This window comes from Dromaius novaehollandiae, chromosome 1, assembly GCF_036370855.1.
Source record: "Dromaius novaehollandiae isolate bDroNov1 chromosome 1, bDroNov1.hap1, whole genome shotgun sequence".
In the NCBI taxonomy this organism is placed as follows: domain Eukaryota; kingdom Metazoa; phylum Chordata; class Aves; order Casuariiformes; family Dromaiidae; genus Dromaius; species Dromaius novaehollandiae.
Window position 1 is genome coordinate 134,858,174 of NC_088098.1, and position 24,682 is coordinate 134,882,855.

At 43.6% G+C, this 24,682-nt stretch overlaps 1 protein-coding gene and 1 non-coding gene across 7 annotated transcripts in view; one reads left to right on the forward strand and one right to left on the reverse strand.

Annotated features, from left to right (window-relative positions):
- The window catches only part of PPEF1 (protein phosphatase with EF-hand domain 1), a 40,720-nt gene extending 19,930 nt beyond the window's left edge, over positions 1 to 20,790 (reverse strand). For 3 of the 6 annotated variants that reach the window (XM_064499398.1, XM_026120774.2, XM_026120768.2), the window contains exons 1-4: positions 20,585 to 20,790; positions 9,533 to 9,712; positions 4,763 to 4,890; positions 3,942 to 3,993 (exon numbers count right to left, since the gene is read on the reverse strand). In XM_064499398.1, coding sequence (XP_064355468.1) covers positions 3,942 to 3,993; positions 4,763 to 4,890; positions 9,533 to 9,584 — 232 coding nt within the window. In that variant the 5' untranslated portion in view covers positions 9,585 to 9,712; positions 20,585 to 20,790. Of the gene's footprint in view, positions 1 to 3,941; positions 3,994 to 4,762; positions 4,891 to 9,532; positions 9,713 to 15,122; positions 15,423 to 17,594; positions 17,615 to 20,543 lie in introns of those variants that run through there. The other 3 variants (XM_026120769.2, XM_026120770.2, XM_026120771.2) reach the window with 3 other exon arrangements.
- Positions 20,791 to 20,919: 129 nt separating this feature from the next.
- Positions 20,920 to 20,992, forward strand: TRNAV-UAC (transfer RNA valine (anticodon UAC)). The gene has a single exon. It is a non-coding gene; the product is annotated as a tRNA-Val (tRNA).
- The last annotated feature ends 3,690 nt before the right edge of the window (positions 20,993 to 24,682 follow it).

Sequence of the window (24,682 nt, forward strand, 5' to 3'; positions counted from 1 at the left end):
GGAGTCAAGAGCCAGTCGTGGCCATTAGCCTTGGAAGGCTTTTATACCTCCTCCTCAGACATGCAGCTAGATTTTAAGGCTCTTTCCTGTGCTGGATGACTGTCTCGTCTAGAAGCAGGCAGCACCCCATCCAGTAACAGATGTCCTAAAGCAGCTGGGAGATTAGCGTGCACTGACCCAGGAGTACCCCAGCTTGCCCCAAGCTCCATGAATCCTGAAGGAACTCCTCATTTTAGTCATCTAAAAGCTATGGTTCTAGTCTCTCTGTCAAGGCTCTTTTAGTCCATAAAAAGATAAGGATGATGACTCTAGAAGTGTCTAGTTTAGGCACCTAGCTTAACACAGAAGGAGATACCCTCTTGTGAATATGCATCTCTCCCCTGACTGCAGAGGGAGCCTTGGTGATGATGTGCTCTGCAGTCTGACATTAGAGATGTAGTCCAAGTTCAGTGAGTTAAGCCTTCGCTACCTGCAGCCCCTATATGACCCTCCTGCTGTTTACAAGACAACAGTCGTACTCCATATTAAACAAACATGGAAGCCCAGAATGACACGGAGTCAATTTAGCCACAGAAAGCCCAGGGCCCTGGTTCTCCTGACAAGACTACCTCCCCATAGGTGTTCAAGGTGAGTCACCACAAAGACCTACTCCCTGCTGGGTAGCAGGAAACCAGCTAATTCCCTGGCTCTGAAATAATCGCTTCCCTTTCTGTCACCATCCACGCTCCTTCAGACTACTCTTCAGTGTAGCTGAAGGAAGGTGCTGGCGCAGAGCCAGGGCCATCTTTAGGACGAATGGACAACAGCAGGCTCCCACAGCATAAAATAGCCTGACCAGAGACCTTTGGATTAAAAGACTGAGTAGGTATACAAGATGTTTGGGGTTTTTTTTCTAATGGAATGAAGGGAAGTGTAGGATGGAAGAGGTTTTAATTCTTACTTCCCACAAATCCTTTGAAAATAACCTTTAATTACAACCAGAGCAAGAACAGTATACACAGCTACGTACTGTCCCAGTCATGATTCAAACTGCACTGACATCTCAAACAGGATGAGAGGATGAAAAAGGCTACGGGGTATGACAGAAAAACAATCACATCAAAAAGCACTACTGTGTTAATGAGAAAGTGACTGCTTTCTTTTTAAAAAAAACATATTTTGAAGGAGCACATTAAAAAGAGGAAAGTGATGTGATGAGTAGAGGAGATTCAACAGTTTATAATGGAAGGAAAAACACTGATCACAAAATCTTCAGGTAGCTTTCTTATCATCCAACACTGAGAAGGACAGATAACCTGCACTCTGGTAAGAATATTAGATACTATAGAGCGGGCTTTTGAATCATATGCTGTCATCCTAATTTAAGTGAGCGCACACAGATGAAAAAAAGCCAGAGAGTTAAAGTTTGTGGGTTTTAGAATATACTTGGGGATAGCAAAGCTAATTTGAAGCCTCTCTGCTTGCTATGTTTACATGCACAGCGTCTCACATCTTGAGACTGTGAGTCAGCAGAAATGGAAGCACTTGCTTAAGAAACTTTCTATTCAGTACTGATTTTGCTTAAATGAGGGCTAGCAAACATGCTGCAAAGGTCACTTAGACAGACAGACAACCAAGGGCTTAAAGTAAAGCGTGCACGCAGCCAGTAGTTGGACAAGCTTAACCAGAAACCCTGCAACACAAATTCAATATGGAATTTCTCATTTAATACATTAAATCTAAAAATCTAAGCCAACCCCTTTGGATACAAGGCCCTGGGCTGCCTCTCCATTAAAAATATATGTTATTGAATCCTATTTCTTTTGGGGTTGAGATATAAGTTACATGCGATATTAGAAAGGGAAAAATAAACCAAGACAAAACTGAAGTCTTTGCAGCAGATATCAAGCCCTACCATTTTCAGTCATAACAGGTGAAAGTTTTATGCAAGTAAGACAAAGGGGAGCTTTCCCATAAACCATACACTTTTTCACCTGTTTTAGCCTTAACCATGTCTGCAACCCTTAATATTTGTCCCAAGAAAGAGGTCAGCTGCCCTGTGGCGATGAGGAGCAGCCTGCAGTACCTTCCCTGCCTGCCCTGGCACAGGGAGAGCCCATGCATGCAGCAACGCGCTGCACACCCAGCCCGGTCCTGCGCCCTGCCAGGGAACAGTTCTGAGTCACCTCTGCCACTTCAGGCCCTTCTGCCAATAGACACAGTTAATAAAGGTGGACAAAGCACATCTATAGTGAGCATGTGTAAAATTCCCTTTTGATATTTTAAAGACAATGGAGATTAATGTTGTTTTACCCAAATCTCAGACTTAGCACTAATATTTTGTTTCCCACTCACAAACTAAAACTGAACCGAGGCATGCTAACAGCATATAGGAAAAGTAGACGATGTGAGTAGCATCTGATTTTCTTTAAGTTTGCCACTTCCTTCCCAGGAAGTCACAGGAATAAAGCAGATTGTTTGCAGAAAGCAGTGGCAATGAAGAAAAACAACAAAATGAAGGACTACTGTATCATCTGTCTTGGCTCTGGAGCAGGGTGCTAATCTAATTTCCTTTCCTGGAGAGCACCCAAGATCATTAAGCACTCTAAAGTATTCAAGAGAGAAAAATTGCAATTTAAAATGGTTGTCATTAGAACACTGAACCATTTAGGGTTTTGATTGTGGTTTCATCCTCCTATCAGTGTCTTGTGCAAATTTTAATTGGAGTAACATGTACCTGGACCAGATGGAAGAGAAAGGATATTCTCTTATAATTCAATAAGAGGTGGACAGCATCCTTTCAACTCATATGGGATCAGATCTATTATCAAGTTGTTCAGGGAAGTCGGTGTTTGTTTTCTGGAATTAGGAAGCCAGTTTCAATGTATCCTTCTGTTGAACTTGATTTCAAAAGAAAGTTTTGTCCAAGAATCCTCAAATACTTCAAAAATTAAAGGTTATTCTTTGAATGCTTTAATTGAGCTGGCTACTAAACATTTATCCCTAGCAGTTTAAGTTTATTCATTTTAACCATCCATATATTGATTAGTTTTTGTATTCCATGTTACGGAATATGTTATCCTATGTTATGTTTGCTCAATTCATACATTCCTGAAATAAAGATACAATATACTCCTGTTGTAGAACTTCCTCTGACATGGTCTACTGTGGTTTTTCAGGTTTCCAGCTTTTCTGACTGACTACTCCCTAAGCTTTAGACTTTCTCATTCACAGAGGGATCAGAGAGAGGGAAACACCAGGCAGACAATAACAAAGAATTTGTTAATCATAGTAGGTCTGTTCCAGCCAAGTCAGTATTATTTGCCATTTATTTTTTAAGTGGCAGTAATACATGATTAAAATTTAATCCACAGATTTTTTAATTAATCCAAAATATGCAGTTATATTCCATAGTATGTTCCATACTATAACATCCCCAAGTGCTAGGTTTTATACTTGCAATTGAGAATAGTTTAAAAATAATTAAGCGTAGCCAGTTTCCTGTTGATACTAAATGTTTTGCAGCAAAATCTAGAACAAGTTAAATTTAAAAGTGGTCCAGAACTGCTTCAGAAAAGAAAAGAAAAAAAAAAAACAGAAGAAAAGCAACCTCTTTCTTTGCTTCCACCTGCCCTACACCAACTAGTCACACTCTTTCTGGATAATCGCATCTTGTAGGGTTTTTTTTTTTTAAAAAAAAAAAAGACATGCTTAGAAAGTGGTGCAAATTGGAGTCAGGAAGACTACCATAAGAATAGTTTAAGGGCAAGAACATATAAGAAAGCACTCCAAGCTATTGAGCAGAATCAACACTTTCAGGATCAAATTCTTGTCATGGTATTTGGGAGAGCAAAACTCAGCCCCAGCATATGCACAGACTGTAAACATCACACTGAAAATTAACTATCTCACATGAGGTCTTTCAAACAGAATCTCCATATTACTTTGACTTTTATCCTTACCTGCATCAAGACGAGAAAAGTGATCCAGCATAAATGCAAAAAAGCTGGATAGCTGTGTAGGGAAAAGAAAAGAACAAACACATATTGATCACCTCCAACAAGCATTAGCATTCTCTTTCCTTATTCAGTTACTATTAATTTCCTATCTGGGGGATCTAAGATGCCACTGTATCGTCCCATAGCATCAGCCTGCAATAATGACCCAACCTGTGTCCTACTACAAAAATTGCAGCTTACTCTTTTCCTTCTTTACTGTGAATTAGCAGGTTGCCACTATATGAATACATACAAAGTCCCAGGGTTATATCTACTCTACTGACATTTTTGGGTGTAATTCATCTTGCCTACCACCCAAATTACTTGCCTAGATTTTCTCTATAGTCAATAAAAAGAAACCAGCACAATTCACCTAACTCACTTTAGACATTGACACTAGGATGAATTCAATGCCCTAGAAGTTACTAATAGCTTGTATTGACCGTAAAGGAAGCCTGGGCTGACTTGCTGAGATATTGATATCTCTATTGCATGCATCCTATGTCACTGACACAGTTAAGATCACCCATAGTGCAATGACCTGCAATCCTTGGCTAATAGAGCAGAAACTTCTAACCTAGATGTGGTTGTATAGGCAGAATGGTGTCCTGCTGTCTGTGCAGTTTTACATAACTTACGTAGTTCATGTGCAAGGCAGTGAAGGGGTCTTATACAGGACACAGCTTTGCAGGGAGAAACACAACCACATAGCCATTTCGTACGTGCAGCTTCAGTGTTTTGGCAATAATATAGCTGCTGGTATTGGAAGAACTGAAGATACAAACCTGTAGTTGAGCTTGCTCATCGGCATATTCAATTGACTGAAAGATATTCAGACTATAGCGGCGCCTCATCTCTATCCGGGCCATTGTCACACGGTACCATCTCTGGATGAGGACAGCGGCTTTAAGGACTGCCAAAAGAGAAAGCAGTGGAGCACACATGGATGCAGTGCAGTCTACAATGAAAACACATGTGCTGCCTTTGCAGAATTTTGCAGACAGATGACAAATTCAATCCATTGAGGCCAGTCAGCTTTAAGATGGAGCTCTGTAAAACCGAGACTGAAAAAATGTTTTCTAGTAATGAATACATGATGTATCTACTGTTTCTGTCTGCAGGGACAGATCCCAAAACAGCTGACTTGTTCAGGCTTATATCATTACAAACCTTCCCATTTCACTGTCCTGAAGATACTACCCATTTAAGAAGGCAGCTATGTCTAGCTGATGGATTGTATGTGGGTTTGGGGAAGGTGGGAAAAGGAAGACCACCAATTTGGCTTACAAATGAAATGTATTTCTTCACCAAGCTGCAGTAAAAAGCCTTAGCCTTTGCAAGCTGTAACAGTGAGCATACCATAATAACCGAGTTTGCAGCAGCTTCTTTTAATAGAAGGCTTTTGTCTGCACAGCTGTCAGGAAGCCAGAAAAGCCTCAGACCTTAGGCTCAAATGTTACCAGACGCCATCAAAGGGCAGTATATATTGCTTAAATAGACATGCCAAAAGGTACGCAGCTATATCTTTGGCTAGTTTGATGAACAAAGGAAAACTCATCCACAAAAACTCAATGTGACATGTCAGGAAACCATTTTGGACTATGTGCAGAATACACATCTCACTCAGCACCTTAAGAAGTTCTGTCTACCGTTGTCCGAGCCTGGAAAACTGCTGGAAGCTTCTCTGAAGGACAATTGCTAGGAACCGTGTAGACTGCAGCCTAGGGTAAAAGACTTGCTGTCTGCTGGCCCAAATGAATAACCCCACTTGGCCACCCAGACAAAAACAGATCAAGCAGAATACCTGGTGGCACAAAGGGGTCCTGGTCTGGGCACTGTCCCAGGGGAGGGCTCCTCACACCCACACAAAGCTGTTAGCCCTGCATCAACAGTAGCCACCAGCGAGAGCTGTGCAGGGCAGGACCTCCAGGAGCTGATGACCACAGATCTCTTCCTGCCATGCCACAGATCCCCCCTGCTGCTCCTGATACCCAAATGGCAGCAGTTCTCAGGAGCCACAGTGTGAAACTTGGATGGCAACAGTACTGCCTGCAGCAAGCGAAGAGGAAAGGCAGTCAAGCATGCCCTAGGCATTAAAGGTGGGAGAGTGGGAAGACAGACACATTTTTTATCCCAAATGTAGCATTATTCTAAGTAGCACTTGTTTCCAGATTTTGCCACTCATGCTAGCTACCTTTAACCTGCTTATTTTTCACAATTAAATTCACAAACACACTTTCCAGGAATCAGAGAAGTGTTCCTAATATTTCAAAACCTGACACCAATAATAACATAGCCTTTCCTAATCTCCCTTCTGTCTTACGTAGTTAAATACTTGGTACTTGCGGTCACAGAAGAGGACAGTATTCTACTACACAAAACTAGAACAAAATGCCAGCTACTGCCTTGAAGACCCAGCAGCTGAAATAATGACAAATACAAATTTAGTCATTTGCTTAAATTATAGTCAGAACATGACCCTGTATTAACATGCCTCGCCCAGCAGAGCACCAGCAGTGGCAGTCAAGAGGTATTAAATGCATATCACTGCATAACAGCAAGCGGAAGACAGAGAACAGGGGTATCAGATCATGGACCTGACCAAAGGCAGCCACAAAGCCAGGGCCATATTCTCGCCTGGCAATACAAGATAAAGCAAGGTGAGGGGCTGCTGTCAGGAGATGTCATATTTACTCGCTTAAAGTTGAAGGTAACTCTATTCTTTCTTGACTGGTTCCCGGCACTTTTTCCTTACCTCTTTTTCCCTGTACTCTCAGCAGGACACTAGCAGATAAGTAGACAGGGCCGCAAATGTCAAGCCTTAGCCTCCAGCCCTGCAGCTAACATCTCACGCCAATCAGTCTCCTAGGGGACTCGACCCTGAATAGCTCAGCACAGCTAACAGAGATGACATGGACAATTCTTTATGCTTCTCCTGACCTTGGAGAAACAAGTCAAAGCAGCAGCAGAGCAACTCTGTCAAGGGTACAAAGGAATACACTGATCTTTAGCTCCTGACACTGCCAAGAACCACAGCTCATCTTTGACCAGAAACACAGGTGATCGGGAGAAGAAATGAAACAAAATTGAAAAGTGCTCCAGAATTCCAAAAATTTGCTAAAATCACCACTGTGCAGTACCGCAACTTTACGAACAAGAACAAAAAGGGGAAACTAGAAACAACACTAGCATCTTAATATTAATACGCTCATATTCTATTACATTTGCTGAAACAAGCAACTACTAAAGCAAAATAACACAGAACAAAAAACCAAAACCAACAGTCTATCTGAGGGCTTCAAGTGATTTTTTTTTCATGGGAAACAGCATAGAAAAGCTCTGCACTAGAGGGACAACAGATTACCCCGCTCAACTATTTAAGCTGACCACAAATACTATGGATTATAAGACTAGGATAAGCGGAACCCCCCAAGTGACAATGATTTTTTCTTAAACTGACAGTTATACAGGTAAGAAAAAAACCTCTGCGGAAAAGTAATTCTATTAATATATGTATAACATTATATAAGCATTTTTATGAAAATGTTTATTGGTACCAAAATAGCAACAAGCTTGCAGTACAGTTAAAGTGGTGACAGCTTCTAGTCCACAAGGCCAAGATCAGTTATCAGTTAGGACTCCCATCCTGCAAATATCTCATCCCTCCTAGAAAAAAATCCTCTTGCCTGAAGGAAATCTAATCTTTATATGACCAAGAACATCCTCCCTACATAAGCTTCTGGGATGTCTCTTTTATTTTCTGTCCTTTCTGGAATTGCCCCTCACACACACTTAACAGCCTGACACATCACAGTAAGGTTGGCATCAACTTCTCTGCTTAGAAGAGTACTGTGGGGGCAGAGCATGGCCACCAGCACAGAAATGGATTTCCAGTGTCAGATCCATGAAACTTCCCTGAGTCAACAGCAATAAATCTTGCTTTAAACCCCTCTGGATTGTTTAATGGTCTGGTCCTGGGCACATAACACAGAACAGTGCCACTGAAATCACACAAGACAGATATATTTATTAACAACTACAGTTAATGCTTCAACTCTAACAGAATATTCCTGTCATTTTTTTTTTAATTATAGGCTTATTACAGCACTGTTACTCTCAGTAATAAATCAGACAGAACATGACTTTCACACTAAGGTAGGCTAGAGTGCTTATGTAAAAGCAAGTGTTTTCGGTTGTGGAAGGTCAAGCACCTGTAAAATTCATGTCATTAATGCATCAGAGGGATGTACAGCCTGAGACTGTAGATAGAATGACAGTTCTGCATAATTTCACTGATGCTGGAGAGCACAAAGACTAGCATCCAGAAGCAGGAGAGGACAGGCATTATCAAACAAGCACACAAAATTATAAGCTAGCTTTGGGATAGTGAAGCCTGGCTCCACACCAATGTGTAGCGATGGTGCATGCTGCACACTGAAAGAGTTCAGCTCCTCACACCCTCTCCGGGCTTTTGCACCCTCAGGAATGTTCCCAACTGACTCATCTCTGAGGCCTTGCAGGGCACACATGTGCACAGTATGCAAAACTGAAGAGGAAGGCCTACTTCACAGTTATAGGTGGGTCTGAGTCTCCAGAAATTTCCATTCTAGCTCTGATGCTATTATACAGCATCAGTGATGCTGTGGCTGCCAAGTAGCGTAGACAGAGCTAAGAGCCCAACCTTAAACCAGTCAGCTCGGATCCCCATGGCCATGACTAAGTTGTCCTGCTTCTCACAGTCACTGGTTTCCTGGCACTTCTGTTCTGGTTCTTTGGCTCTGTAGCCAGAAATAGGCTTCCTTTTCACCCATGGTTATTCACTGTAATAGTCTCTTAAGACAGCACACGGTGCCTAGAATAATGACTCCTGACAGATCTGTGAATTTTGCTGTAACGATAAATCTTGAATGAGACCTGGAAAGGTCTGAACAAATCCTGGTCCCCATGTGCCTGTGCAAAGCCCGGATGTGTTTATACTGGAGCGTGATGTGTCTAGAAGCAAGGGGCTGACACATTAATTTTTTAACTGAACTTTCATCCAGGTCCTGCAGAGACTTTCAACTGACAGCTTCAGTGACCATTGAGGAGAATTTCAGGCCAAACACTTTGTATGGCAGAAAATTGACTCTGAAAGTCATTGTAGTAGTTCTGTTTTATTACGGTTGCTTCATAATCAGAGTCACTCAGCAGGAGGGAAATTGGGGCATTTTGCCCAGGAACCGTGTGTTATGAAAGGCCACAGAGGGCCCCTCTCAATACATTACCCTATACACTTTACCAGTGACACAGAGAGAGAGAGAGAGCGCACGTGCATCTGAAATTCAGCTTCTGTCCTGGGTCATCCAAATCTTTTCCCACCAATCTGTAGATATTACAGATGCTCAACAGGTGCCTCCTGAAAGCACCTAAAAGCTATGTACTCATTTAAAAAGTAGACATTCAGAAAATAGTTTTATCTGAAAAAGTATTAGACAACTGGACTGGGGGGAAATGCTACCTCTTCTGGTTTTATAGAGAGAACAACCACTGACAGTCAAGACAAAGGCAGCACTTACCCCTCTCTGATTTTTTTACCGCACTGTCAGGTACAGAAGTTTTACATCCCATGGCTCCAGTGCAGACTGTCCATCAGTTTACTTGCTGCTGATAGGAAACGCGTTTCTCTCAGCTGTTAGCATTTGCCGTGTTGTTCCTTCAGCACGAGGAGTATACCACCTGTGCTCTTGCTACCAGTCCTAAGAGCAAGAGGAGTGGGAGGGGGGAAAAACAGTAATTGAGCACATGGCATCTAAACTACCTGCAGCTCATCATGAATTATTATACAGCACATTCTACACAAACTGGACCTGGAACCCGGAAATCATACTGGGTTTATTTTTCAGATCTCATCACCATCAACTTGCATTCAAGAACGATGAACTCAGTAATGAATACAGTTTCCTTCCTACATGCTAGCTGAAAGCTGACATGCACCAGTGATTTCTTAATTGAAAGCATGGCTATTTAAAGCCTTACTAGTAGAGACAAGAGACTATAGAGGAATGTTACTCTTTATTATCCTTCTGATTTGAAAATGGGGACTGCAGAATTTTAAGGACTCTAAATTACATTTGATATTACTGCTAAACAAAACCAAAGCCCAGCCCTCTTCACACTCTGTGCATTTGAAAAGATGGCTTATCAGCCCATCTATCACTTTATCCCTCAGTGTCCTAATTCTGTTTATCAGTTTGTTTACAGAGAGAAGTTTTTCACCCACGCTAGATGAACAGAAATCTCTACCACAGATTTATGCACAATAAAATCATAACCACCACAAAATTTACAAGGAGAGACAGTGCCATAGCTAACTGTTTCATAGCTAGATTTCACTTTAAATAAACGTCCAACTTTCTCTTGCACTTCTCCTGAAGCCTTCTAAATAAAAGATTTGGTTTTGTTAAATAAATGAACACAGTACATTTTGTAATGTGGCCTTTCCCTCGGCATTTGCTCATCTCCTCACTGATTCGTATCATTCACTGATTTGCAATACCAAGTTCAAATGAATAAAATTCCACTGAGACACAAAATGGGTTAATTTCTAAGTAACAAAAAAGTCACTGAGGCTTTTAGAGAGGCTGAGTTTTGTTTTAGCTGAAGATTTCTTACAGGAACACACTGACCCCACTCTCTCCCTCCCCTGCTGTTTCTCTCTGGCATGTCTAACATGTCTAAATTACTGCATTTATTATATTCCTTATCTTTTAATTGAATTTAACACAAAAGAAATTCATCACCATAAAATGAGTGCTTAACTACTATTCTTTTTGCTTTTGTTTTACACTAGCAAGCATAAAAATAACAGGAAGATAAAAGGAAAAAAGAAACAAATGTGTAACTAGCCTATTTTCAAGATCAAAAGCTGCAATGTGTTTATTGGACTATTTTCAGGGTCCCACAACACAAGGGTATCCTACTCTTGTGTTGGGACTGCCAGCTTCTAAGTCAGTATTTATTTCACGAAAGAAGGATTTTAATTTTTCCCCACAATGTACTCTGCTGTTCTGTCCTCTAAAGGTGTTAACACTGAACACCAAACAAGTGCTGTTACATTGTTTTGATCAAAACAATGGCTTTGATAACATCTAATACAACACTGATATTGCTAATAGCTCAACTTTTCTCTCCAAACAATTGCTATTATCCTGAATACCATCTTCTCACTTGCCTTCCTAGGAGAATCTTCAGTCTTCGTTAGTCTTTCTCACACCCACCAGTCACAACTTGGTCCTAGCCTTCAGATCATAATCTAAGAGCAAAACAGATCTTACAATCTAGGCCCAACTTTAGGAAGACCTTCCTTACTAAGGCGCAGGTTGGTCTGCGCCCAGTGTCCAGGCAACAAGACAGACAAACAGAACCACGGCGACTCCCAGAACTCCCTCCGAGCCCGGCAAACACCGGCAGCCGCTGGCCCAAGAAGCAGGAATGTGAATCATTCTCGTACCCCACTTTCAACCATTTAAGCTTTTCCCCCAAACATCCCCATTCTTCTCTCCACTTCTGTATGAATTCTCGGACTTCTAGCACCTCCCTGAGCCAAGAAATAAAAAAGATAAGAGACATAGGAACACAAATTTTATGACAATAGTAGCAAATGAAGCCTGAAACATGTACTCAAAACTTGCAGGAAAACTTGTACAAGTATCTCCTATCATTAAATCTCTGCTCAAGATGCCACATCCGGCCATCAAAGAGCTATCCAGGGAAATAATCATCATCTTCAGTCCTGAATGTCTGCATCCTACTGCAAACACAGCTAACATTGACACTCCTATCCAATTTCCTGAAGGTTTCTCAGGTGGGTACAGCCAACTAACAAACACTAGCAGCCAACCTGCATTTCTGGACTTCAGAGCAGCCACACCTAGCAAAGACTCCAGCAGAGGCCCCACCCAGGCCAGGCAAACTCACTTATTGCCCTTCTGGTGTGCCTAGAGAATAACGAACAACTGGAACAACCCACAGTGGAAAGAGCCAGTACCTCACCTGGGCAAGGACTCTTCACTGCTCCTAACTCCAGCAGCTCCAGCTAACTGGAGCACATCCAAAGAGAGAAGTCCTATCCCCTCCAGGTACATCAGTTCGAGCCACGTCCTGCCCAGTGCAAACCCCTGCCTTCTTGAGCCAACTCCCACAAAAACACCAGGCAAAGACCATGAAGACCCACCATTGGGAAGAAGCTTGAAAAACAAGTATTTTAAACTATATTTGTTTACCAAGGTGTCAGAAAAGGCTTCAGAGATGCACGGTAGCTAGCTGTTTGAGAATCTGGGACATAATGCTGTGTTGGCCTTCTGGCTGCCAGACCACTGATTTAACTTTAAGAGAGAAGTGTCATGTTCAGTTAAAAACAGGCAATAATTCAGCATCTACAGGCCGGTGACCAGTCCCATTTCCAGAAATACCTCTCAGAAATTGCTGTATTTCTCTCAGTTCAGCAGAAAGGCAATTTTGTGATGGATAGGCACTGAGTACACAGCCCATCCAGTGATGCAAAATAAAACATCATTCCAACTATGCCAAGAGACATGCACCAAGTTAAGCAGGAGTGGCATATGCTGTTCTTTTTCTGGACAGGAGTCACTGAAGCCTAACCTGCAACAAGTATTCAGAAACTTAGGTTTCGAGACCTGAGCTGTCAAAAGCCTGATTTACAGAAATGATGAACAAGTACCATTTGATCTGGATTTAATAGGTGCTGCCCAGAATCAATCATGCTTTCAGTTTATCAGTCACATAAAGACTGGGCTGCCTCAGAAATAAATGGAAATCTTGTAAAGATTTATAGCTGACTTTTAATGAAATCAGGCTGCAGGTCCTTTGGGCACAGAGCCATCCTTTCAAGCATAGCATATTTTTTTAAAAATTAGATGAGCTGTGCTACTGGCAGAAAAGTGTAAGGTAGGTCAAGTCTGCAGATATGGAGGCCATACAAAAGAAAGCCACTAGGCTTTAACTTTCATTCTCACCTCATTCCATTTGTTTTCTACCTTTGATAAACAAAGAATGAAAGGTTGCTCCCTTTATTTTTGGATGGGATTTCCACAGTTGTGTTACTTCCCTTGCAAGTTGTTTCAACATGCCTCCTTTTCCTTCTAGCCCCTTTCTCAACCATATTTGTGATCAGGTAGTTATGATCTCCTCCCATAGCATGTGTTAGAATGCACATGTGGTTGGAGTGGTTGTGAGATGGGGACAGTTTTCTCCATAAAGATAGGACAGATCAATGGGTGGATCCTTCTAATTACAGAGGCTTTGCTTTGATGTCTTCTTGCTATTAATTTTTTAATTTTTTGTGCCTTGACTTGGAATTGCTTTCTTTGGATATGAGGACTGCAGAGAATGGAGAAACACATGCTATAACATGGGATCACGATGGATTCTCTGATATGCATTGCTGAGGGAATCAAGCAGGAGAAAGAGCAAAATATGCTGGAGAGGAGAACCCAGGCATTAGAACACAAGAGCCAGGTGAGTAGGGGTAGAGGGGCAACTCTTCAAAACAACCTTGTTGCCAGAGATGGGATTGTCAAGGTCGAGAACCTAGAGATGAGTTAAAAACATTCACCAGCTACATGATCTGCTCTGCAGAAAGTGGGTTGTTGCAGCCACAGTCAACTAAGTGAGTGAAAGGGACCCTGACCATGAAATACAAGAGCTCTAATTTTGACACCAGTGCTGAATTTGCTCCACCAAGGGGCTGATACAGGAATACCAAGCACAGGCAAAGCAGTATGTGTTTAGGGTCTCTGTTAGTTTGAACCATGGGACAAAGTGACATTTCTATTAAGTGACTTTCAGTGATTATACACATGAAAGAAAGAAATAAGAAAGCCTTTTTGTTTCAATATATTCATCAAAATATTACAAGTAACAGACAATCTCTTCAGTCTGCTCAGAAAAATGAGGTTAAGCTCAACATAGAATTGATGGAATCATTTCTAGGAATGGCTGTGTTGATAGATCTCAATGCTTGATCCAGCAATCAATAGGGGATGGCTGTAATAGGATACTGGAAAGCCAGTAAAGCCTTACTAAAAGAGACTAGGATGAAGACAGACCAGCTCATTAAGGTGGACTCATATTCCTGAGCCCAAAAATCCAATGCAAAAATAAATATAAGTAAGATCTGCAAAGGTGCAAACATGCAGGGATTGTTCAATCAATCACTGAGTTCAGGAACTGCATGCAAACTCAAAGAAAGTCTGTGGGGAAAATGATAGGAGAAAGTCAGTTTGTATTATTTACATATTAACAAAGGTTACATTTACACAAAACATTTGCATTTTTGTGTAGAAAATAAACAAACAGAGCAAACATCCTCATTTTTTGTGCAGAAAGACTTTGATTGGAGAGATTGTGTAAAAAAATAAAAGGGGACGGGAGTAAATACAAGTATGCAAATAGGGTGCAGCTCACCTGGAAGTATAAACAAAGCCATCAGATCACTTTTCAGAAACATGAAATGCCTCTAGAGTGAGAATCGTTTAGGAACCAAGAAGACTCAAAATCCTGAAGATCAAAGTTAGTTCTAGTAAACTGGACCCAACTGGAATGGAAGAGTCAACAATAGTTGGACCTCAGTATCTTGGAGGAAAAGGGAATTCTGAATTTCCCACCATCCTGCAGTTACTGAGCAGACTCTTCATAATGTCCCATTTAATTCTCCTTATTTGCAGGGAGGAAGTGGCTAAAAAGCAAGGCTCCAGAATGGGCTAAACATGTGTTGAAACCTGAGCCAATTTAAAAATGAAATTCATACCTCAGTTGAAGTTTATATTGGTTTTAATAAAGTTTAAGTTAAGCATCATAATAAGTTTCAAGTTTATCATCACAAAAAACAGCTTTTTCCTAAAAAAATAAATTACATGAAATACAACAGTCACAAAACTATCTGACCTTCATCTGTACTCAGAAGTTCTGTATAACTGATTCAGTCCAGGTCAGACATTATAGCTTGAAGTACACTGATTTTTATCAACCCAAAATCATCAGCTGCACCGCATACACCTGTCATTCACCTCACAGGCTTAGGAGGCAGGCAATTTGCTCTTTACAAGTGAGCTAGAAAAAAACCTATACCCCACCAAAAGAAATTACCTGGTTTTTTTTTATGCTTCAGCAATGCAGAGATTTTCCCATAAGAATATCTTTAGAAGATTTTTTTTTTAAAGACAAAGCAGTCCTTTTTTGAAACCAGAACTGCACAATGAGGGGTGCAAATCTGCAGAACAGGTGCTCTAATTTTCTCTGGGGCTCTGGAGCTCACGAACTGCAATACAGTTGCTCTCCACGTACTTATATAGCTTCCTGAGAGGAAATTTCTTGATCCCTGCTTCTCAAAAGCAGTCAGTGGAAAATGCCATTCTCATTGTCCAGCCTGATGTGAAAGCTCAGGGCTGCAGCTCTACAGCTGCACTGTACATGTGCAGTCACAGAGCTGTTTTGCCAACATGCTTCCTGAATCTCAGGCGGAGAAAGGGATGGGCTGAAGTTATCTGCTTCACATCTCAAGTCACATGATCTTTCAAGAGGAATGGCCTTGCTGCTGTGATGAGACAATGATTTGCATTTTAGTAGATCTAGTCTGCGGGAAAAAAAAACATAGGGACTGTTCGGGTATGTGGGTATCTGATGTGACTGGCATGGCTATGAAACTGAGGAAAGAAAGAGTGGAAGCTGATTTTAGGCATTTAGGCATTGTATCTATATGTTAGTGACATAAATGTTCTCTATAATACTCGCCATATCCAGACAAGTATGAAGCACCCAAATGTTATGGTCAGAAGCACTGCATAACACCTATACATTTTATTTCTTCATGTGCCTGCACATATTCTCCCCGTAAATGCCTGACTGGGATTTAGTAAGCTCAGTCCACAGTCCATCTGTTCCCTGTGTGACTACTAGACAGGGATCAGGGATGTGTGCCACATGCATGCTTTGAAATCAAACCCTGAAGTCTGGGATAGGGGGCAGCATGTCTGACTCATCTCCTCACCATGCTGGTTGTGGACTCTCAGTCCCTTCATAGGTGCCTAGGGGAAGGCAGAACTGTCAAGCCCAAGGCGATTTGTTATTGCCTGATGTGAGCCTGACAGCCCCAGAATAATCGGCCACTTCTTGCAAGGGGCAATGTATTGAGAGCATGGTAACACTGCAATTTTGAAAACATGCAACACCAAACAACTCAAAAATATTAAGTGTCGGTACAAGGATGGTATTCCAATACCACCGATATAGTCCTGGGCCCAGACCTTAGCATCAGTCATCCCATTCCCTCACCATGACCTCCCATCTGTCCTCACACCCTCCTGCCCCAGTTGCAGAGGGGCTGCTTGCCTGGCCTCCACACAAAACGATGGAACAGAGCGCAGCAGCCACGTTCATGGGGTCCCTGGGGGGAGCTGGGTGTCTAAAGGCGGCTATGGGTTATAAAGCACGCTGTGGTGGGCAGGAAGTTCCGCGTGGATGGGCATGAGATGGGGATCACAGTGCCTCAGGGAAATCAGACTGGATAGGGAACAAAGGATTTATGAGGAGAGAGAGAAAAAGAGCAAGATCGCCACCCTTTTTGCCCCGAAGGTCTAATAATACTGCAACGTGTTCCCAGGACACTTTTGCTATCAGTCTGATGACAGCTCTACCACGGCCACTAGCGGTATGCTCTCCCTGTGAAGGCACTCAGACACAGTCATTGGATCATCTTATGGGACAGACAGACAAGTTCCCTACTGTGACACAATAGATGTATTTTTTAACGTATAAATTTATTTTAAAGTGCCAAGCCACCATGGCAGAATGCACTGTGCGAATGTACTGGTTTGACTGACTGAGCCAGCTCTCTGAGGTTCTGAAATCTCAGACACATTTTTAAAGCTATTTCTCCTCTGTGAAAATAGGTAATAAATGTTTGTTTTTCTGCTTTTGTTTTTCTGGCACTTTCCCTGACCAGAGTTACAGTAGCTAATCATTTATGTATGATCACACTGTTCTGCCAAAATGCACACAAGCAAAAATACATCATAACCTCTTTCTGCTGCACTCTGGAGATATATGCTATTTAAAATATTTACTGTATCTCATAAATTCACCTATATTGGCATTTACCAAGATTTCTGCATAATGAGATGCTGTAAGGTTTGTTCCAACTGCCAAGAAATCCATCAGAACTGCTTAATCCAAGATCAATAGGGGAATGATCAAACCCTTAGCTGTTCGATTCCGTAGGACGCAAATCTCCACTGCATGTTTTCTCCTGTTATTCATAAAGGTTGTTCATCCTCTGTCTCACTGGTCTGATGTGACCAAGCAGTCCGATAGAGTCGGTCTTGCTGGACTAAGCCACCTCTCCAGCTAGGGATGGGGATCACAGTGACATGCAACTTGACGAAACACGAACAAATGTGCTTTTCAAATTAACCTTTCCTGTCCAAGTCCAAGGACATAGGCTGTACCTAATAAAACCATCCTCCTGTATACATAGGGCAAAGAAAACATACCAGCCCTACCACTGAGGCCATGCATACTACATGTGTTTGCCCAGCAGTCATGCAGCACATGCATACTTACGACGCTGACAAGAATTCCACCAAGCGCCAACAGCTGCAAGAGACAGTAGGCAACACAGTTCTGACAATATGTTGTTGAGCAGTCTAGCACCACAGAAAACAAACAAATGGTTACGCTGCTAGTGCAGAAACCAGGATATCCCTTTATAAGCAGTTCTTCTTGAAATTAGAGCACATATTCTGTCTGGAATACTTCGGAAACATTAAATTCCTAAAAGAGCCTCCTTGCTGGCATTCCACATACATAATTCAAATTCTGCTTCAGGCTTATTTCTCAGAAGCACCCACTGCAAAGTGATGTAACTGATATTTTTTCAAAAAGACTGAAGATGATCACAGTCAAAATGAATACGTTCCTTCTGAGCTCTGACCATGGTTCCTCTCCTCTTAGGCTAAGCTCAGGAAAGTATTTTTGTATGACCCAACAATGTATTTTAAAGTACTAGCCAGGGGCCAAATCCCTGACTGAGAGACCTGGATATCCAGTCACAAACAGAAAGAATGAAAAGAATAAAAGAGAGAAGGATAGAAATAAATGTCTAGAACAATTTTATCTGTGGGTTTTTTTTTTCATATTAAACTCTGTTTCAGTCAGTGAGAGGTCAGAAATGTGTTCTCACAAATCAGAAGGAGAAGGTTAACTTGGATGAGCAGGAAAATAAACTTCTCCCTCAAAATGGACACTTCTGGATGAGAAGATGATAAATAAAAGATGTCAAAAGTAGCATCCTTGGCTTGGCAAAGAGGAAACAAAATCAGAAATGTGGGCCAAAAAAGGCAGCTGTAGGGCCTTGAAACTGCTGAAGGCCAAGAAGCTAGACTAGAACACTATGGAAGCATCGGGGTACCTTCTGTAAAAATGCGGAAAAAAACCCAGAAAAATTCCCAAATTATCAGCTGATTGCAGATTACTGTGAAAAGCAGTGCCTAATGGCACAATCTGCACTACCTGGAGCCTACAGAGATGATAGCTATCTACAGCACTAATGCTCAGTATCTCAAAGGAATTTTGTCTATTCTTTTAAAGGATTGTGAATTACCAGCTAGTAAGTGTAGCCATCACACATATGGTGGGAGAAGGCCAGAAAAGTTCAAGAAAATAACTTTATTCACCTCTGTTTTCTTTTCTTACCCTTATGAAACTGCTCCTAATGACAAAAAAGTGCAAACTCTTCTATCTTGCAATAGTCATCTGCTTCAGCAAAATGCAAGTAATTTCAAGAGACAAAGCAACAACAATTACACTGCTTTACTTACAGGCACCATATACTTCTGAAAATTAGCATACTATCTTTTATATTCCAAACAATCATTTCTCATTGCAACTTCTAATCACAGTCCTGTAAACACCTGTACCAAGGCCTTAACTTCTACTTCTACAACTGAGGCCCTTTGGGATGTGAGGACTTGGTATCGTGAGTACTGAGATAACCTGAATAGTGCAAAACCCCAGATAAGACGTAACAAATAAAACAAGTTAATAATGCATTCAGTGTGGTGTAACAGAAGAAAACAAAGTCCTTGCATGAATATCTGCCTGATCAAGATGGGCACCAAGCTGCACAGAAGCAGTTGCACTGCTCTGTACCCTCACATAGAGCCATCTTCTATGGCAATTACACTATCAGTCCACAACCTAAGTAATCTTGGACATTCCTTGGTAGTAGGGGTGGGCGGCTAGTATGAGCAGCTCGATGAGTTTCCCTTAGTAATAAAAGATATTCTTTTAAAAAATTCAGTTGCACAAGACTATTATTCCCAACACCCACAGATGGAGCCTCACAGCAAAGGCGTGCATATGCAAAGCTACAATATTAAATTAAATAACTGAGATAAGGAGAACACTGGCCTGACAATGAGGTAATGAGGAACTCCTAATGCAAGCACTGGGAGCCCTCTGCTGACTGAGTAATATAATCTGGTAGAGAAGTTGTCCACAGACGTTCACCAGAAATTGCCTGTGTTTTAGTGTACTGTTGGCCTTCAGTTGGATGTGTTGACAGCATCCGTCCATTTAGCACATCCAAATCCACGTTCCTCTCAGTTCAGTCGTCATCTGAACCATTGTAATTGTGTGGTTCAAGCACATACAGACTTCACATGCTGAGAGGCATGTAAGAGGCACAGTGGGGTGGGGAGAAGGTCCCATTTCAAGACTTCTGCCCCTACCTTAGGTTCTGCTTTTAAAGGAAAATCCTTAATGTTCTCAAGATAGATTTTTGAAAACAAATGTTCTCGTTTCCATGCTCCATTTTTGAAAACACTCATTAGTATGTGCCCTGCTGTGTCTGAGGGGATAAATCATAACTTTCACAGATCCATTATGCACCACACAACAGCTTCCTCAAGGACATTACCAACACTGACAAAATTCTGCCTCTTTCTCTGTATGCTGTTTAAAAAAGTCTGTTCTGTACCAAGAAAGTCATCCACCTCTTCCTCCCCCACCGAAAAGAGAGTTAAAACGCTCTGCAGCACATTCCCATGACTTGATTTACAACAAATCCACGCAGCCAGTTTCCCCAGGAGCTGGGGGGTTGCTGATGCAGTTCATGGTGCCCATCCCATGGCTTGGTCAGCCTGCTGGGTACTGAAATGCAATACAGCAGCTTGACAACCTCTGTTCTCTACTCGATTTTCGAGAATGGAGCAGCCTAGCAAATCAAAGGAGCAGTGGGGCACGCAGCAACGCTTGCCAGCCCTTTCCGAAAGGGGGTGGATGGCAATGGGAGGGCATGAGCTGGAAGCAAAGATGGACCATACACATGCAGGGGACAGGAACACTCACACTACGCATTACATGCAGCCTAATGCCGTAAGAGGGCCCCGGCCCACCGGGCTGATTAGCTGTGTCTCTTGGCCGTGTTTTGCAGGCAGATCTGGCTGCAAGGCTTCCAGCTGAAAGGCCCTAACACACGGAGGCATGCCTACAAGTGTAGAAAAACCTTACCTGTGGCTCCCCATAGCATGAAAGCTATTAAAGTGATTTACCTCCTTCACTGCTCCTCTGTAGCTGAGGACCAGATAACGCACCAAGATAATAAAGTTTTAATTACTACATTTTTAATTAACCAGTAATTAACAAACAAAAGGAAGGAAGAAAAAACCCGGCGGCTGCAGCCGCGGGGCACCGGCTCGCTCTCCCTCAGAAGCTGTCCCCAAGCCCGCAGCGGCGCGGCGCGGCCGCCCCGCCCAGCGCCACCGCCCCCCTCCCCGCCGCGGCCAGCGGCCCGCATCGCGTGGGCGGGGCGGCGCCGGAGGCCCCCCGTGCTCGCCCCGAGGGGCGTGTGCATAGAGGCAGTGCCGCGGAGAAGCGGTTGCGTGGCGGTTCCATAGTGTAGTGGTTATCACGTCTGCTTTACACGCAGAAGGTCCTGGGTTCGAGCCCCAGTGGAACCAAGGCCGGCAGATTCTTTTTCTTGTATTTTTTCCCCTTTTCCTCTCTGCTTGGGTCCCCTTTCCCCCCCCAGGATGGAAAGCCTTATAAGCACGTAAGCAAAGCTCAGGACCGGCATGGGGTGAAAAAAGTGGGGGGTGTGTTGGCGGAGACAGAAGGCTCTGTGCTGCTTTCCATTAAAGTAGAGAAAGCCCAACCGAGCGAGAGAAGCAATTTGGTTTGCAAAGCGTCAGCGTGCAGGAGTCACATGCTTATTTGGAGAGAGCCCACGACAAAAGCAAACGGGCCTGTGCTTTCCGAGGGACCTGCGCAAAAGCACTTTTGCCGAAGCACGTGAACGTAAATTAGCCTGCGTCGGCACCGCAGCGCTTGCTCTTTTCCCCTTGCCTTGCTTTTCTGCTAACACCATCAGCACTAACGGGGGAAAAAAAGAGGGGAGAGGAGGCAGCAGCTCCCGCTGCCCCGCAGAGGGAGCGCGGCGCCGCCGCCCACGCGTGACTCGGGCTGCTGCGGGGCCCACGGGGAACCAGGCATGGCCGCGGCCCTTGGCCCTGCATGCCTTGCCCTCTCTTCGGCATGTGGTGTCTCTCTTTACCTGCGGTCTTTCCCGTGTGCCATTAACAATAATATTTTAATAAAATATTAATGAGGAGAGAAAGGGATTGGAAATCGCAAATTGCCGGGAACCAATTTAACTTGATATATATATTTCTCATATATATATGTAATACATAGTATATATTTTCTTATATACATATTTTTTAGCACATCATCCCATTTTGCATGTGCGAGCCTGCAGGAGGTGCAGCATGGGTGCTGCGAAGGGGCCCGCCAGTGTGCAGGAGCCCTGCTGAGGTGAAGGTGTTCCCGCAGGAGCACGTGCCCCCCTTCGCCCCGGGGGCCCAGGCTTGGACACCCCGCTGGGCTGCGACTTCCACGCTGGGGCAGGCTTTTGGGTCTGGATCGCTTTGCAGGACGACAACTGGAAGGTGGTGATTTGCCAACACAAGATCTTAAAAGAGAGAAACTGCTTTGGCTGACTTTAATCATCATCTCGTTAGGAAACTTACCTTAATCACCATCATTATAGGAAAGTTATTAACCCTTTCCAAACAGCGCTTGCTTTTACTGAAGAAATGCTCTAGGGGATGAGCACCGTGCAGCTAGAACAGGGATGGCCGTGCAACGCAGGGGGACCTGGGCCATGGTTGCAAGTGAGCCGTCTTGGACAGAAAGCAACGTTATGCTGCATGGTGAGACGTACCAGGGCCGGGTCTTTAAGGGTCGTGGATAAACTGCCTCCCACAGCCGGCTGGGGGCTGAATAAGCTAAAGCTGGGCTTCTCCATACATGGTGCATGCATGGACCATGTATGGACCTACGCTACTCTAGTGTAGGTGCTTGCCGTTGAGAGGGTGGTGCCCACGCGCCTGCCCTGCGAAGGCGTCGCAGGCTGGGAGGCCTCATCCTGGCGGCCAGCACTGGGTAACTCGCTTGCGGTGCTTTTTGTGTCTGGCAGCAAGGCTCCTCTTTGGAAGAGGACTTAGGCTCACGCTTCAGATTCCTTGAAAGGCCAGTTTATTTCGAGAGCCAGATCTCCAGCATGCATAGCCCATCACAGCTCTGTCCACGCTGAGGGGACCCCGGTCCCGGAGGCTTGACTCCTGCTCTGAAAGCATTGGCAGTTTTGCACTCTGAGCACGTCAGTGCCCTGCTTCTGAGGGCATTTATACTCAGGCGTGCGGTTCACACATGCATATGTTAGCGTAAATATGCGTTTCGTGTGTTCCCCAGCTCCGCTAAAACCAAAGGGCTCCCGTCACACATTTGTGCTGAGCATTTGGGTGGAGCGTCTGCTCTGATCCCAGACGTTCGAGTCTGTGTGCGCTGCTCCAATTTAGCAGTCTGCCAGGCTGACTGGGGGAAAAATCACAAATAGCAGCGTGGCATCGCGCCGCGCCTTCGTACGGGAACGCTGCTGCCTCCGGCTCCCTCGCCAAGGGCATGTGCTCGTGTGCACTGCCCATCTGCTCCGGGGCGCTCCCTGCCCACGTCCGCGTCACCCACGCACGCAGCTCTGCTGTGCTCAGAAGCTACTTCATTTCTCATGCAAAGCAAGCTATGAGCAGAAGGCATAAGTCTGCAGAAGACTGCATGGGGCTCCTCACGTGGTGCCACGCTACCTCTATATTTGTTAATACAGCAAGGCCAAAGTACAGACTGGAGCACCGGCCTCCAGTCATCCATGCTTGTTTAATTTTAGCAAGCTCTCCAAGGCGCAAGGTGGCCTTTGTGTTATTTCAGACGCTTTGAGGAAAGAAAAAAAACACCAAAATATCTGAGGACCACAAAAGCAAACACCAATGTCTTATGGCCAAGGGGACACCAGCTGGGCCCAGATAAGTCGCGTGGCCAGATGCTGCATAGATTGAACCTGCCCAGGCGGTTCCTGGCCCTGTTTTATTTAGCAATTTGGATATAGTCAAATTGTCCTATTTAGGACTGTTCATACCAGGTGCAGTTTTGCTCCATAATCAATGACAGGCTCATTTTGGTCTTTTTTTTTTCTTTTGTTCCCACAAAAGGTAAATGTAGCCCTCTCTGGTGCTGCTTCATGTACTGGCTTTAGAATGTTTTCTGTCTGCTATACCTGAATGTATGTGTGTGCCTGCTAGGAACGATCTGCGTGATTCATTTAGCAATGCTGTCTGCAGTAGCAGCATGGTTTTGCCATTTATGGTTATTAAAACGAAGGACTGCGAACAGCATTAGACACAGAGGGTCTGAACTGCATGGTATTTTATACAGAGGCTTCGATTTTAAGACTTCTACTCATCATGTGAGCCAGTTTGATTTTTTTAATGTTAGAAACACATTCTTAAACAAAGGCTGCCCTTCTCCTGTGGGGAGGAAATCTTAAAGCAGGGGAGCTGGCAGCCTTGAGGATGTCCCTTTGAATGAAATGTTCTTTGATATAGCTGTGCTATTTCCGAACTCTATCTCTGAGTTACTGCATTTCTTACCTTAAATCAACATCTATTTGATCAACGGTGGAACTGATCATAAAAAGCATTGATTTTAAACTACTGGGAGTGATGGGGGAGAATTTGTATTTGCTTCTTAAAATATGCAGGCATTTTGAGAGGCTTGTATTCAGGGATGCCATTTGCATAGCTTTGTTTATTTGCTTGACACCTTCACACTGTTGGGAAACTGCAGTCTTGAAAACTGTCAGCTGCTGTAGTAATCCAGAGTGCAAAGGCCGAGAAGTGCTGGAGAGCGTGTCCTCTGTGTGGACAGGGTCTGGATGCTGTATCCTGTGCCACAATTGCTCTAGGACAAAATTTCCATGGCTTTTTGCCTGTGCACCTCCTGCCTGTTGGTCCTCTCCGGCTTGGCAGCTCTGCCTCCCGGTGATGTCTGCTCATGAGACCAGAGGGCGAGAGGCTGCAACCCTCCTCTGGTTTCCCAAGGGGCAAGGGGAAGAAGGTACTTAGGGATTTTAAGCTGGGATTTTCAAAGTTGCTGGTGGGATTTAGATACCAAATGCTTATCAGTGCAGACAGGGGACAGATATCCAACCTGCTTCAGCAGCGCTGGAAATCTCTGGCCCTGCGGCAACCTGTTTTAAACAAGACTGTAACGGAAGGGTGAGAGTGAGCCTTGCACAAACACTGTGCAGAGCCTGGAGC